This window comes from Herpailurus yagouaroundi, unplaced genomic scaffold (assembly GCF_014898765.1).
Source record: "Herpailurus yagouaroundi ecotype Mexico unplaced genomic scaffold, PumYag 203, whole genome shotgun sequence".
Lineage (NCBI taxonomy): Eukaryota > Metazoa > Chordata > Mammalia > Carnivora > Felidae > Herpailurus > Herpailurus yagouaroundi.
The window spans coordinates 15,946,444-15,964,039 of record NW_024412434.1 but is presented as its reverse complement, the minus strand read 5'-3'; the positions used below and the strand labels follow the sequence as shown (position 1 = coordinate 15,964,039).

Below are 17,596 nucleotides of genomic sequence, written 5' to 3'. Positions count from 1 at the left end.
TTTTTTTAACTTCTCAAAGGGATTATAGAGCAGAATGCATTGAATTCAGAAGATTAATACACTACATCTTCCCTGAGTACTTGTTTCATTTGAATACCTGGAGGAAGCTTTTTTTTATATGAAGAAAGCATGGATATATTATGTAGTAGAATACAGAATTTTCATTAGAGAAAACAAGAGACTTAAGAGAAATGCTGAGCTTATGGAGAACTGCTTCTGGCTAGGAGCCTATTTAGACTCCCCTAGGGATGCAAGTTCATGTTCCTCTTGCATCAGAAATACTTCAGTGGAAAATTTGAGATGTGATTCAGGGGAATTCAATTTAAAACAAAATACATTTTGATGGCTGGAGAGTATCTTAGGTCTGGTTCCCAGGGAAGCAGACTCGGAGGCACAGATTCTCATGCACAAGGTTATTGGAAATTCTGTGAGCAGCACCCCCTGCGAAGTGGAGGAAACTGGACTGGGTAGGGGGACAGTTGGACTGAGATGCAGGTGCCGTAGGGGCCTCAGATGATGTCACGGGAGTTCTGGGGCTGCACCATCCCTTTCATAGATGTCCCAAACCGAGGCTTAGGGGCCGGGCCATTTTATCCCCAGAGCACCAGGCAGTGAATGGAGATGATCCTTGGAGGGTGTATAACTTTAGAGGGAAATTCCTGGGGCTGGACTCAGTTGTGAACTGTTGGGAAACTTCCCAGGAGCCGTGGGAATTAACACCTTGATCTTGCTGTTAGAACCTGGGAAGCACAAGACAAGAGTCCATGAAAGTCAATATAAGCCCACCAGCTTCCCTGTAAAGGACCTAGGACAAGTGAGTTCTGACTACCTTTTGATATAAATAATTCTAGAATAATGGAATCACTGCCTCCACATAAAAGAGATTATTTTGTATTTATGTATCTAATATAAAGAAAAAAGTAACAGAGCGCGCGCGCGCGCACACACACACACACACACACACACACTGTTTTGAACAGGAGAGTAAAAAATCATGAAGGGGGTAAAATTACTTCCTTAATGTTTTTTTTTTTTTTCCAGAAAGGGTTAGTACCTTAGCTAAGTATTAGGTGTATAACTAAATCTGATTCTGAATTTTTATCATACACAGAGTTTATCCAAACTTCTCAACCTTCAGTGAGTTCATAAAGATAAGAGTTCAGTGTATAAAATATTTTAGAAAAAAATAAAAGAAAGGATTGTCGCATTTTCTGAAATGTGAGATTAATGGAAAGAAAAAAAATAAACTATCTGACCATGGTTAAATATTATAAGAGCTGTATTATATAAATATAATTATATACATAAAGGTATAGAAAATATATATAAAGGGATATATACACACACACACATACATACACACATACATACATGAAGGTATAAAAATTTAAATCTAACTTACTTTCTCAGTTTGAGTTCAGGATGTTTACATTGAGCCCTACAACTGTATGTGCTGCTGTGACCTATTAGCCGTTAAATAAGAACATGGTAATAATGTCTCAAAGTCACGCTTTTACCCCAGTTAAATATGCTGGTTTCCATGAAAGGATCTCTGAAATATATGGCTTTCACTGCAGAATTTGGGTGTAAATATATTCTAGATACATTACCACTACTGAGTGAGTGAGGAGGAAGAGGAACTTGCAAATTTAAGTTTAAATGAATTCACAGCACCATGTTTATGCATCAAACAGATCATTCTTATATAATATTAAATAGAATATATAGCTTACATGTATATATTCTATATAAGATATATAATCTTATATGTAATTTAACTAATATATAAATAAAAGTTGTTTTAAAATGTAAAGAATACAAAGCGATTCCTGAACTGATCTCCGCTATTACCTATTTTTTTTCCCTTAATATACTGATGAGCCCATCAACAACTGTCACAGAGGCAATATGAAGTGTAAGGACCATTCCACTAATAATGGTCCAGCATGTTAGTGTAATTATGTATATTCTCTGACCACGGAAAACAGCAGCGAGTCAACATTCTTTGCTCATGCTTTAAGTTTTGGCTTAGACTTGATTTAAACCTTTGCTACAGAATACTTTCATGTGTCAAAAATTTATTAAACTAGTATTATGTCTTTGGACACCCAAAATTTATGGGACTCAGTATCCTCATTTGTAAAATGGGTCAGTTGGATTTGAACCACATTATCTTCAAGTTTTTAAAACTTTTGTGCTTCCAACTTGGGAAATTTGGCTTCTGACACCCTGGTCAGGGCTGAGTCACAGAAGTAGATGTCACCTATGGGTTTGTCACACTGCTCTTTGACCTTCGGTCCTGATGACAGCTCAAAGGTCATGTGCTGCCATATCTAAAGCACCAATGAAATCATAATGGATGACAAGATGAAATCCTGCACTGGCAGGAACCTTGAAGATAATGTGGTTCAAATCCAACTGAGTCATTTACTAGATGACAATCCCTTCACAAAACTCTAAAGTGATGAATTCAGCTTTCCAAAGTGCTTAACTTACTGTGTAAAATATCTTTACTCTCAGGGAAAACCTGACTTAGTGGTCAAATTTAAGATGTGCAAACCAAAATTTCTTCTTTAATTTCAATGTGTCATTTTTCATGACAATGATACCCTTTTTAACAATGTTGTTTCAAAAAAAAAAAAGAATGTTGTTTCTGAGGTTAAGATGAGGCATATTCTCTAATAGCCTCTGGATGTTTTGTAGAGCTCTTGTTATTCCTCACTGGAAATTAAATTACTTAAATTATCAAAGTGTTTCATTTTTACCCAAGAATAAATGTATCCTATGATGTTTCAACACTAAACAGGGTGATGATTCTCCTAATACGAAAATGACTTGCTCTCTCTTTAGGTCCTGTGGCACCACAGCCATCACCTTGTGAAGCCGATCAATTTTCTTGTATCTACACACTCGAGTGTGTCCCTCTCTCAGGGAAATGTAATGGACAGGAAGATTGCGTAGATGGCTCTGATGAAATGGGTTGTTCTCTCAGCCCCCCTTCTCAGCGTTGTGGTGAAATGGAGTTCCAGTGCTCGAGCGGTGAATGTATCCCATCCCTCCTGCTTTGTGATGGAGTGCCTGACTGTCACTTTAATGAAGATGAATCCAGCTGCTGTGAGTTATTTTCACTAACTCAGTGTGCCAGGGAAGAAATGCAGTTTAGAAATTATAAAGAGAGCTTGACAGGTGAAACAAACTTCTCTATAGTCTTACCATGATCCTAGCATCCATAACATAGTGGTTTGTATTGTGTTACTAAACAAAGCATGTAGACCTTGCTTAGCATATCTGGAAACATTCTGTTTGTAGTCACTCTAATCTCTGTTAAACTTCTCTGACTTCCTTTTTTATTTACATCTGGGCCATTCATGTGGGGGAATGCTACTATGTGTTTGTTATCTTTTTTTGTGGTTGCCATGACCATCTTTCACCATGCAAAGTTGTTATAGTACTATTAACTTTATTTCCTGTACTTTTCATCCTCGTGGCTTATTTATTTTATAACTGGAAGCTTGTACCTCTTAATCCCCTTGACTTACTTTGCCCAACACCCAAACCCCCACGCCTCTGGCGGCCAGCAGTTTGTTCTCTGTGTTTATGAGTCTGTTTCTGTTTTTATTTGTTTTGTTTTTTGGAATTCCACCTATGAGTGAAATCATATGGTACGTGTCATTCTCCATCTGACTTAATTCACTTAGCATTAATACACTCTATGTGCATCCATATTGTCACAAATGGCAGGATTTCATTCTCTCTTATGGCTGCATAATATCCCATTGTGTATATATACATCTTCTTTATCCATTCATCTATTGATGGGCTTTTGGTTTGTTTCCATATATAATGGAAACATTGAAGCATTGTATATAATGCTTCAGTAAATATAGGGTGCATGTATTTTTTTGAATTAGTGTTTTTGTTTTCTTTAGGTAAATACCCAGATGTCAAATTACCAGATCATATATATGATAGTTCTATTTTTAATTTTTTGATAAACCTCTGTACTGTTTCTTGGGAATTTTTTTGTGTTGTTGTGTTTTGTTTTATTTTTGTTTTATTGTGGCTGCACCATTTTACATTCTCACCAACAGTACTCAAGCATTCCTTTTTTTCTAAATCCTTAACAACACTTGTCATTTCTTGTCTTTTTTACACTAGACATTCTGACAGGTGTGAAGTGGTATCTCATTGTAGTTATGATTTGTATTTCCTTGATGATGAGTAATGGTGAGCATCTTTTCATGTGTCTATTAGCCATCTGGATGACTTCTTTCTATTCAGGTCCTCTGCCCAATTTTAATCAGATTATTCGTGTGTGTGTATGTGTGTGTGTTGAGTTGTATATTTGGATATTAAGCGCTTATCAAGTATATCATTTGCGAATATCTTTTCCCATTAAATAGATTGCTTTTTAGTTTTGTTGGTAGTATTCTTCTCTGTGCAAAAGCTTTTTAGTTTCCTGTAGTCCGAATGAATAATTTTTGCTTTTGTTTCCCTTGCCTGGGGAAACAAATCCAGAAAAATATGCTAAGGCGAATGTCCAAAAGTTTCTGCCTATGTTTTCTTTTAGCTGTATGGTTTCAGGTCTTAAATTTAGGTCCTTCATCCATTTTGAGTTTATTTTTGTGTATGGTGTAAGAAAATGGTCCAGATTTATCCTTTTGTATGTTGCTGTCCTATCTTCCCGTGCCATTTATTTAAGAGAGTGTCTCTTCCCTATTGTGTACTCTTGTCTCCTTTGGCATGGACTAGTTGACTGTATATGCATGGGCTTACTGCTAAACTCTATTCTATTCCATTGATCTGTGTATCTGATTTTGTGCTGGTACCCTACTGTTTTGATTATTATAGCTTTGTACTATAGTTTTAAATTTGGCATTGTGATACCTCCAGCTTTGTTCTTCATTCTCAAGATTGCTTGCAATTTGGAGTCTGTTGTGGTTCCATACAAATTTTAGCATTATTTGTTCTAGTCTTGTGAAAAATACTATTGGTATTTCTGTAGGGATTGCATTGAATTTGTAGATCGCTTTAAGTATTTTGGACCTTTTAGCAATATTAATTCTTTCATTCCATGAACATGATATATCTTTCTATTTATTTGCATTGTCTTCAGTTTCTTTCATCAATATCTTATAGTTTTCAGAGTACAGATCCTTTACCTCCTTGGTTAAATTTACTTTTAGATGTACTTTTTAGTTGAATTATATTTTAGAGAGAGAGAGAGCATGATCAGGGGTGAGAGGCAAGGGAGCAAGAGAGAGAATCTCAAGCAGACTCTATGCTCATCACAGAGCGTGATGCGGGGCTCCATCCCATGACCCTGGGATCATGACCTGAGCTGAAATCAAGAGGTGGACACTTAATCGACTGAGCCACGTAGGTGCCCCTTTAGGTTTTTTTTGATGCAGCTGTAAATGGGACTTGATATCTTTTTAACAAATGTTTATGGAAAAGGATTGTGGACATGTAGTTATTAATATTTATGAATATGGATCAAGTACAGGACTCTAGGCAAATATTCACTTTGATATATATATAATTTATATATATTTATTTCACACACACACATATATATGTATATACATATACATGTACATATACATGTATATACATATATATATATGTGTGTGTGTGTGTGTGTGTGTGTGTGTGTGTGTGTGTGTGTGTGTGTATTATATGGGGTATGTAGTTAGGGGTTGGACCTGGACCACTATGTAGGTAGATATCATGTCATTAAGAGTTCATGGAGGGATGGAAGGGCACCTGGGTGGCTCAGTCAGTTAAGTGTCCAACTCTTGGTTTTGGCTCAGGTCATGAGATCATGGTTTATGAGTTCTAGCCCTGTGTTGGGCTCCATGCTTACAGTGCAGAACCTGCTTGGGATTCTTTCTCTCTCTCTCCATCTTTCTGCCTCCACCCCCAGTCTCTTAAAATAAATAAAGAAACTTAAAAATGTTCATAGAATGGGAGAACCTGGGTGGCTCAGTTGGCTGAGCGTCCAACTCTTGATTTTGGCTCACATCATGTTCTCATGGTTCGTGGGATCACGCCCCATGTCAGGCTCTGCATTGGCAGCATGGAGCCTGCTTGGGATTCTCTCTCTACCTCTCTCTCTGTCCCTCCTCTGTCCCCCCTCTCTCACAAAGCAAATAAACATTAAAAAAGAATAATTGTTACCAATTCAAAAAAAAAGAGTCCATGGAATAGTAAATCCTAAGGTCATAGGCTTGAATCTCATTCTTGTCACCTATTACCTACGCAAACTTGGAAAAGTTGTTAGAATCAGTCATCATTCATGTAATACCTACCTTATAGGGCTGTGAGGATTTGAGAGAATACATGAAATCCTCAGTCCTGCATTCAGTATTTTCTACTTTTATTATAACTATCCTATTTCATGTAGGGAAGGAAGAGTATTGGTTATGAAGTAATTTCACAAATCATTAAGGCGATCATGAAAGCATAGTGAGTCATAGCACCACTAACATTTAATTATTTGTTTGGTTTTATATCATACTATATTATATATTTTGGCATAGTTGGCAGTGATAGAACTACATAAACCACATGCTAATGGCCACTTTTTATTTTTAAGTAGTAAAAAGCAGCTTGAATTGTGAGTGTTAAGAGTGGATATTGAAAGAAATATAAGGCTATTTCAGTGTCTTGTTTAGGTTGGACATCAGGAATTAAAACTATCGGAAAAGGAGTACAGACAAATTCAAGAAAGAGGGGATAGCGTTTGGATATTTAAAGGTTTCAGTCTTAAATAAGTGAACTTCTTTTCCTAGTTTAGGCTTAGAGATTGGCTTTCCATGTTCCTGTTATTTCCTGTGACATTCTTTCTGTAATAAAGCCAACCTGTCAAGTTTTATAATATTTTCTTAGAGAAAGGTAAACAAATGGAAGAGAATGAAGAAGAGAAAGCCTGCCAAATTATTTATCCCTATTCCCATCAGGGCTCTAATGTAATTTGGTTGATAGAAATCTTATTAAGTTCAATATAGTCATATGATATTTGACTCCAAATAAGGATGCTATTTAAATAGAAGCTTAGGAAAGTACAGTATCCTTATACTTTCAGACACTCGTTGCAAAATTGGCATTTGATGAGGTAGGAATATAGGAAGTTCTCTTCTTAAAGGGAAATAAGCCCATGCTAGGAATAGACTGGTATCATCAGAGTATTGCTTCTGTCATCTCTAAAATATTTAATTAAGTTATGACTCTATAGAAAAAACTGTGTCAAAATAAACTACAGTAAAAATGCTAGGGCAAATTTACAGAATAAAAACCTTTAATGATGACAGTTTACCAAACAATTAAAGGTATGTTTTTTGGTTTTTGGTTTTTGGTTTTTGTTTTGTTTTGTTTTATTCTAGGCTTACCTATTGATTTAGAAGGGTATGTTTTGTTTTGTTTTTTTAACTCACACTCATTTATTCATTCATAAACTCTCATTTACGTAATTTATGCCACATATTGTATTGGCCATTAATGATACAGATGGATGTGGTATTAGACCAACTCAGGTTTTAAATACAGTATATATTCCTGAAGGAGACTAGTAAGTGATAGTTGAAAATAAAATGTGATAAGTTCTGTGACAGAGATAAATGCAGGGTTATTGAATACATAGGGTATTTCCTAACCGTGGTGCTAGGGAATCTGTAAATTTTAATAAGAAAAATGTTCACAGAGGCAAATTCGGAAAGATGGTTGTCATTAGGCAAGTGAGGTAGAGATGCTTGATCCCCCTAAAGAGTGTTCCAGAAATAGGGGTGCCAGGGTGGCTCAGTTGGTTAAACATCCGACTTCAGCTCAGGTCATGATCTCACAGTTTGTGAATTCGAGTCTCGCATAGGGCCCTGTGCTGTCAGCACAGAGCCTGCTTTGGATCCTTTGTCCCCCTCTCTTTCTCTCTGTCTCAGAAATAAATAAACATGAAAAAAAAAGTATTTAAAAAAAAGAATGTTCCAGAAATAGAGAAAAAGTTGTTTGCCTGAAGCATATTTGGTATAACTAGTGTAGAGTTTATGGTGAGAAATGTAGAAATAAGTCTGGAGAGAAGAGCAGGACCAGATCTTGAAGGGTCCCTCTTTGCCCATCATGCCCCTGCCAGCTGCGGTTCAGGTGGTACATGAAATACACTGGAGTGAAGGAGGGGGCTGGTTAGGAGATATCACAACTGAAGTATAAATGAATTGACTGGGTAACACAGTGTGTAAAGATTTTGACTAGGCTTTAGAGACACTCAGGTGAAGAGAAGAGTGTGTGATCAAGAGTTTCCAAGTTTCTGATTTGGGCAATAGGACAGCTAATGTGCCATTTCTCCTGAGCTGGGGAAAATGGGAGGAGAAGTACCTCTTAGTGGAAGATTGTGACTTCATTTTTAAACATGTTGTGTTTGTGACATTTGTGGCACATCTGCACAGAAATGTTCAGAATGTATTCAGGATGGATATGTGGAGCTCTGGAGAGAGAGAGGGGAAGGCATAGAAGACACATGGCCTTCAGTATACATCCAAGGCTTGAAGCTGTGGGTATGGATGAGACAATATAGAGAGGAAGACATAAGGTGGCGGACAGTTTAGAAAAAGCAAACATTGAAAGACACTGAGATGTGGTCACAGACACAAGGCAGAAAAAAAAAGAGAATAATAACCATAAATGAAATTTAGAAAGCCTTAAGTACAGAGAGTATTTACAGGTTGGAATATTTCTGAGAGATCATGTAAGCTTAGGCTTAAAAATATATAAATCGAGAAAAGCAAACATAATTCCTGGTGAGCTTGGAGAGAGAACTTGCTGTGGATGGAAAGGGCAGAATTCTCATGCCAATCTTTTGTAGAGAAAGTAGGCAAAGAGAGAAATCAACTGTAGACAACCCTTTCGATAAGTTTGCACCTACAGTGTGATATAGGACAAAGTAAGAGGTTTTTTGGTTGGTTGTTTGGTTTGGAGAGGCCTGCACATGTTTAAATGTGGTGTAGGAATAAGGATTCTGAAGTGGTTACAGTTTAAGCAGGGAAATCAATAGCAATTGGTTTTTAAAGGCCTTTTATTCTTGCAAAGATAAATATTCTAGTTATCAGAACGTTTATGCAAACCTGTGATGAGTTCAACATTTAAAAATAATTCATATTCCATAGTCTTTCCTGTGGAAACATGTTTTTTTAAATAAACTGAAGGGGTACATCTTTACCAAAAATATCTCCTTTCCCTTAAAAAAAAAACAAAAAAAAGAAAGAAGGGAAAAGTAAGTATGGTTTAATTATATGGGAACAGAGCACCAAACTAGGAGCACTCCTCTTACCAATATTCCTCCATTTCATCAGCTGTTGTGTCAGTCAGTATCCTGACAAGACATACATGGCACATGGATGTTATAAAATTTGAGAATATTTTCATAAAGAGGTTGTACATAGGGAACTAGCATGCATAAAGAAGCTGCAACAAATGGTAAAAGCAGGAGCTGTTATCACCCATAGACCAAAGCATGTGGGAGAAGGGAAGATGTGTCTTAACCTGGAATCAGAGAGAGCTGCTTGATAAAAGGTGTGGCTTGTAAAACATAAGAGACTCTTAAAAACTGAGAACACACTGAGGGTTGATGGGGGATGAGAGGAATGGGAGGGTGGGTGATGGGCATTGAGGAGGGCACCTGTTGGGATGAGCACTGGGTGTTGTATGGAAACCAATTTGACAATAAATTTCATATTAAAAAATAAAATAAAACTAGAACAAATTAAAAAAAAAAAAAGGTATGGCTTGATAAAAGGTTGGGGAACAGCTAGCGATCTTCCAGTCTCTTCCCTCCATGTTATCTCTTGCTGGTTCTACACATCAGCCAAACCCAACGAGTAGCTAGTGGGCAAGAAGCATGCTGATGTATCTTTGTAGTTCATCCTTTAGATCCGGAACAGAGAGAGGGGTTGCAGAATGTTTGAGGAGAGGCACATAGAAGCTATCCGTCACTGACGGATATGACTGTGAAAAGGATAGGGAAGTGGACAGTCTGCCTGCTTTCTAACTTTAACTTATATTCCAGTAGTAGTTGATGTGTCTTATGTAGTTGAGTGCCATTTAGAGGATTTACAATGGGTCACACTCCTCAGATTTATGAATCAACCTTTATCATCAGGCTATTTTTATTATTAGCCTTTAAATATAGTAGCTGGGATTCCAGCATCCTATGGTACTTCTCAATCAATGATACTGTAAAGATTATCCCTCTGCATTTGACAGCTTCTTACAAAAGCGTTGCTCAGTTTTATTCAGCATGAAAATCATGGTGATTGTCTCTTTTACAGAGATACTGAAGAATCGGATGATTATGGTGCATTGCATAATACTCATAATAAATTAATACTCTTTCCCCATTAAATTGTTTTTAGAGTTTTACAAAATTTACTCAAACTGCTAAGATAGTTCAGTAAGAGTAGTAGTTTGTTTTAGTTTAAGGAGAGAGTAAAAATCCATCCTTCCCTGTACTGGGTACGTATATGCCTTAAAGGACCGATAGCCTTCATTCTCAGGTTTCAAGACCACATCGCTCTGCTCTTAGAAATGTGGGCTGCATACGTGAGTTTTCATCTTAATAGTAAATGGATACACACCCCTGGTCACATGTACTTTACTTTTGCGTATATTTTGTAAAAAGTACAATTTATAATCTATAAAAGGAATTTTGTTTTAGGGAAATTTAACTCCAGTAAACGATTCATGAATTGCTTCTGTTTAATGTATCTCTAACACTTGAGTGAAAGAACTAAAAGTCACAGCATGCTCTGTGTTACCTGGCTTATTTTTGTATGAATGAGTGTCAACCTCTATGATGACAGATTGAAATAAGTGTTTTTATAGACATTAACTATGTTTGAATGTGGCAAAAGTAGATATTGTCCAGGGAAACGTTTTGAAATCCTAGTTTCCTATAAATTTTATATATAGATTATTTAGACTATTTTTTGTCCTCGTTGTCTATGCAGTACTAGTGAAGGAGAGAAAGAGAGTAATGATTTAATTTATTTTCTGTTTTCAGTACAATGTCCAATGCTGTGTGGGTTTCAATAAATATTGATTGCATTCATAATTTGCCACCTGCTTTTAGAAGGAAGTTGATAAATATCCATTAGATTTAATGTTATAGTGTTTTAAATGCCATAGAAACTACGATTTTAGTTTTAAATTTCATAATATTTTTTAACTCTTAACTGTAAACTTTCTATAAAAGGGAAAAAGTAAAACTTTTTCTAAATCGAAACAATGTATTTGCTTACGTATTTTTATGTGTTTCAATACTATTTGGGCCAAAGTTGAGGATTTATACCTCATACAGTTTAGGGCTCTTCACTGTACAGCTAACTTGAAAACTAAGCTATCAGTCACCCTGGAAATTGGGTGAAGGAATATGGATGGATTAGTATTCTCAAAAGTAGATGTGTTCAAAATAATGCTTCAACAGTAGATCTGTATTATCAGCTTTGTATGCAAATCTCAACCTATTATTTAAAACCTTAAAACTGCCATCTTTTTTGAACGCTCAGCCCCTTGCAATGCAAAATAATGGTGATAAAATTGTGTGTATATACACAAACACACATATAAATGCATGAATATATATATACTTATATATATATACACATACGTTTTCATTTTTTTTTACAAATACCTCTTATAAGAGTTAGATTATTCGATATACTAGTTCACTTGGTTTGCAATATCATCTATCTTGCCAATGTATATCTTAAAATTATTTGACCTCTTGAAAAAGCTTAAGGATCATCTCTTCTGGGATCTTAGCCATTTCTACAATCTGGTTTCAGCCTTGTTTTCTAAGTTTGTCTGTGCTGCCTCCTTAGACAAACTTCCCAGTGAAAGGCAAACCGCTTTGCTCACTGTTCCAATGCCAAACTTACTGATGCCTCATTTATAGATTTAATCTCACTCTGCTGAATGAGTTTTTACTGGACACATGAAAATTTAAAACATTTCAAGACTCTACTCTTTCAGTCTTTATATACTTCCATGCAATAAAGGAATCTCTTATTTTTATAATGCTTATCTGTACCAATGCTTTACCAATGAAGCCTGGACTTATGGCATTTCTCTTGTTATTATTTTGAACTGTTAACTGCTTTCTATTTTCATTTTGCTTTCGTTGCTGTATATGTCCTGATCACTCTTTCTAAAAAGTGTCCCCTGTACTCTCCAGTTAAAGTGCTAAGCATAGTCTCACATGTAGCATCAGCTCAATAATAATATTTATTAGTGGGAATTGATGTTCTAGTACCTCAGGGAAGATGACTCAATGAAAAGCATCACTTTAACTTTAATTTTCATTCATTTTTTAAAAAAAATTTTTAATGTTTATTTTTTGAGAAAGAGAAACAGAGTGTGAGCGGGGGAGGGGCAGAGAGAGAGGGAGACACAGAATCCGAAGCAGGCTCCAGGCTCTGAGCTATCAGCACAGAGCCTGATGCGGGCCTTGAACTCATAAGCTGTGAGATCATGACCTGAGCCGAAGTCAGACGCTTAACTGACTGAGCCACCCAAGCACCCCATCACTTTAATTTTCAGAGCTGGTATTTTTAGTCAGTAGAAAGACACACTCTTAAAAGCATCATTTTATGTCCAACTTGAAAATTAAGTTTGATAGACAATTGTCAAACTGTATCAGTAACCTATGATAACTCAACAATTCCAGCCCATAAATGTACTTGAAGAAAGAAAAGAAATCGTGATGATACTGACAAAATCTGCAAGACCCGTCCATGAGGATATTTATTCCCAAGTGTTCTAAACTATCAATTTAGCTTGAGAAGTTTAAACTTAATTGTCTTTATTTCAGTAGAAGTGACTTCCCAGGTAAATCCTTTCTTGAAATTGTAACAGCAGGTTTAGATTAAAATGTTCAAATAAGGTATTACGCATGACACTACTAGAGAAGTCGAGAAAAGCACAGCCATTCTTGTTGGACTTGGATTAAGTTTGTTAATATCATTATTATTTAGTACTTTTCAAATCTATCCAGAACTCCTGGTGAGATGGTGCAATGGGTTCATGCTTCAACATTCCCTCTATTCCAAACACAGAGCAATGCTAGATAGAACAGCTGGCACATAAAAAGGCTCAGAGACATGACAGACACCAGCATGGGACAAAACTGGAGTAGAACCAGAGAGCAGAGATCAGGACTGAAACCTAGGCCTGCTGGTTGCCAGGTTCTTGAGCAAACAGGAGACAAGAGACGCCTGATGGCAGCCTGGAGTGAAGGGCTCTGATTCAGCTCTAACTTGTAAAAAAAAAGCCTAAACATTATGATTGCTTTAGGAAATTGTAGTCCTAATGAGTCAATGAGAGAGGAAGACAGAAATACAGTTTCAGGACTAAGAGTAGCATCCAGGGGAAGTTGAGTACTTGGCAGGACTAGATTGCTATTGAAGGATCAGCCCTCTTGATCACCATCAGTGAAGTCATCTTTCTGAAGCAACCCAAATGTGAAGAGCGAGACCTGTTCTTGTCTCTTGAAGTCAGGCTGACAAGAGACTCTGGAATTAGCCCAATGCACCATGCTATAAAGGCACATAGTCATCCTACATTGAGCTGCAGTGACCTACGTCATGTACCCAGTGACTATCCATGACGTCCAATATGGAAATTGATAAACATTCAAACAAGTAATGGTTGCTGTCATTTCAGTTGCACATAACGTCAGGGACCTTAGGGGAGCAATAGAAGCACAGAGAACTCTGCCTTGGAGTAAAAGTTTAGTCTAAGAACAATTCAGACTACATAGTGTGCACAGTGTAGTTTATACATACATACCTGTATGATACTGCAGGATGCACAGCTGGGAAACGATTCTATCAAAACACTTCTTTTTGAAGAAGCAAAAACAACTATAATATACAACTTAAACAGGGGACTAGAAAGATGAAGGGTGATGCAATAAACTGTCTTATTATTTCATTAGAAGAAATTCATTTAAAAAATGGTTATTGTTCTTCTTCTTGCAGCCAATGAGAGCTGTTCTGATGGCGCGTTGAGGTGTCCCTCCTTGAACAGCTGTATCCCAGTGCACGAGCGCTGTGATGGTTTTGCCAGCTGCACAGATTTCCAGCTTGATGAGTCCAGCTGCTCAGGTATTCTATTTCCAGTAAAATATTCTTTACAATATAAGCCACTAACTTAACCTTGTAGATGATGCAAATATTAAAACCTGAAATTCTAAATAATTGCAAGCATGGGATAACTGAATTCCTAGTATTGGTTGGGGGCAGGAAGGATATTAACATGGCTACACGTATAAAAACTTGTATAATATAATGGACTCATGCTTACTCTATATAAACAAGGTCTCCAAGTAAAGAAAAATCACACCCTTAATTTTAATTCAATATAACTTAAAGTTATTGGTATTTGATAGTCCCTTTGATGTGAATTGCTTGATTTCTGAAATAAGGAAGCGCAATCTAACATGTTAATTTTTTTCATTGTAATTTTTCCCACTTCATTAAGAGCCATCCTTTTGTATGATCTAGTCATGATTAAAAAGCCAATTTATTAAGCTTTAGACTGACTTTTAAACATTTTTCTCTCATGACTCTGGAATATTTATAAGAGTTGATAATGGATGTTTGTGATTATACTTTTATCAAAACTGCTTTTAAATTCTCTAATTTATTGTAGTCCATTGTTAACATCTCTCCTTAGTAATTGAATTTTTATTTCATGCAGGGGGCATAAAATAATAGATAGGGTAAATATAAATCTCTCACAACTAATGGGTAATATAAATTGGTAATAAAAGATATATTCAATCGTATTTTCTAAACAAATTGGAGATACTTAATATCGAAACTAGGTGAGAATATATTCTTCGTATCTTTCAAGAGAGAAGATTATTATAAGTGACAAAAACATGGTAATTACAGTCAAATCACAGTGCAAAAAAATCTTATTTTTTTGTACTGCTGAAATGAATACTCACAGAGCACTGAATTTTATGACTACAAAAGGAAATCAAGAAGCAAGCAAATCTGGTCCCATAAAATATGCAAAGATGAATGCTCTTTGCCATTATTTCTGTACCAGGCATGCTTTTCTATCAGATTGATGCCCAAAAGGAAACGCTTTCAGCTTCTTTTCAGAGTAAGAAAGATACTAATGAGTTTCATTCTTTGAAACTATTAAGAAAAAGCACTGATGTCCAGCATCCAAATTTATTTTCATAAAGATGGGATTTTGTTCAGCAGAGTCCTCTAGGAGAACAAATGTATCACACCATGTTATGGTTTATTGTCTGATTTTACATATTCCACCTTTAAAAATGTGCCCAGAAAAACAGAAGAGTGACTAGCCTTCCTGAGTGATCGACAACCTGTGGGTAATAACAGAGAACACATTCTGGCTGCCCCATCTATTTTAGTCATTCACCAGTTCACTCACACAGTTCATTTACAAAGTATGGGTCATACTGCCCCAGGTACTGGGTTATAGTAATAGGAAGAACTAATGAAACACTTTTCAGAAATAAAATCCACATTATATTTTTTGTTCTCTATTTATATTGTATGTACTTCTTAGTTTGCCAAACTAATATGATGAAGTCAACACTTCTGTGTTTAAGAATGCGTCTAAGCTTAATCCATGCTAAAATGCCCATGACGCCTTCCTCTTTCTTTTCAAACATTATATCCCTTTATGGTCAGCATTTCACAGACTTTATAAGACCAATCCTGACAGCGTCCAATAACATCTCTGGTCACACAGCAGGTGGTGAGCATCTGGTCTCTCCTCACCTGAGGTTTAAGTCATTAACAGTAACATTGACCTCAGACTCTGCGTAGGTGTTTCAGGTTAAGTAGATTTCAACAAGGCCTGTGTGTCCCCATGTTATGTTATAAAGGCATATTATTTTCAAGTTTTGGTTGCTTATGTAACAGAAAATTATTGAGCAGGATGTGTCTGGCCTCATTTAAATAGGGAGTCACTTTCCAGTCATCTGCAGTAGTAGAGGTTAATGAAAGTTATGTTAAGGTGATACTACAACTATGATAGCTGTCCATTTGAAGGAGAATTAGGAAAAGGCATTAAAAATATAAACTTGTAGGATTGGGTATTATGAATGCAATACAACAACAACAACAACAACAACAACAACAACAACAACATAATGATAATAATAATGCCTAAAACCGTTTCAGAAGGTTTTTTAAAATTTTTTTCTATCAAGTTTTTTTTTTTATTTTAATTCCAGTATAGTCAACATACAGTGTTATATTAGTTTCAGGTGTACAATACAGTGATTCAACAATTCCATATATCACTCAGTGCTCATCATGGTTAAGTGTACTCTTTCATTCCCATCTTGTTTCACCCAACTTGTTTCACCCACCCCCCCACCTCCCCTCTGATATGCTCTATTTTAAATGGGTACCCTCAGTTAAAATTATTTTTTTTTCAACAAGAACATTTTTGTACTTGGAGCATACACCAAACCAAAATGAAAACTTCTCATGTAAAGTACTATGGAGCTATTCCAAATTTCTAAGCCATAGTTAATCTTCCCTGCAGTCCCTGTGCTGGGATTTCAAGATAAAGAGAACAGTCCCTGCCTACTGGGAATTTGGTTTCCTGCACCAAAACATTTGGTTTTCTGGAAGACTGTTAGATCCGTACAGCTCCTGAAACTATGCAAGTTATTGTGTATACGTATATTTAATCCATGACAGTGCATAAATACCTTATGATTCAGAGAGGTTTATGATCATAATATCGGGAACAGTAAGGGGTTATAGAAATTCTGAACTGAATAGCATCAGATCATTTGAAATGTTTAGACTAACAGGCTTTGGAGTTAAAGGACTGGAATTCAGTTCATTATTAGCTGTTCCCTTGCTGTTCACTTGAGCAAGTTATATTATTAACCATTTTCCTTTTATGTAAAAAAAGGGTATATATGGGATATATCACATAATGCTATGAGGACTGAATGAGGTAATGGCAGTACAAGTCTTAGGACAGTCTTGACACAGAGCAGGTCTTCAGTAAATGGAGTGGTAATGGTGTTCCTGATGGTAGAAGGAGAAAAGGAAAAGATGGAGAGAGCAATGGTAATGGAAATTAGGTTTCACGGGCAATTTAAAGAACTTCCAAGTATAGAGAACTGGGTGAGAACGATTATTTAATGTGTTATGCATACCATTCAATAGTATAGAAATATTATAAATACATTTCATTTTATCCTCTCAGCAGCCCTGGAAGGCAAGGTGATACAATCCTCACTTTAAATACATAAAACTTTATACTTGAAGTACCTAGCCCAAAGTTCCAAACACATTAACTGAGCAAGGTATCAATGAGGGAAAACCAGGATTCATGTGACTATCAGTCTTCTCAGCAATCCACAATACAATAGCTGTCACTTCCTGGGTTCCATATACACTGAAAGAGACACCCCCCCCCCACACACACACACAAAGATAGGTGTCCAATTTATATGTTTTCCTGCTTTTCCAGAGTGATACACCAGAGTGGAATTGAACTTGAATTCTTTACAGAATGCTATTTCTATGTAGTCATTTGA

General features: G+C 36.2%; 1 protein-coding gene across 1 annotated transcript in view; it reads left to right on the top strand.

Moving 5' to 3' along the window:
• MALRD1 (MAM and LDL receptor class A domain containing 1) overlaps positions 1-17,596 on the top strand; it is a 747,899-nt gene that overhangs the window by 586,897 nt on the left and 143,406 nt on the right. The window contains exons 31-32 of the mRNA XM_040451270.1: positions 2,851-3,114; positions 14,025-14,150. Coding sequence (XP_040307204.1) covers positions 2,851-3,114; positions 14,025-14,150 — 390 coding nt within the window. The remainder of the gene's footprint in view (positions 1-2,850; positions 3,115-14,024; positions 14,151-17,596) is intronic.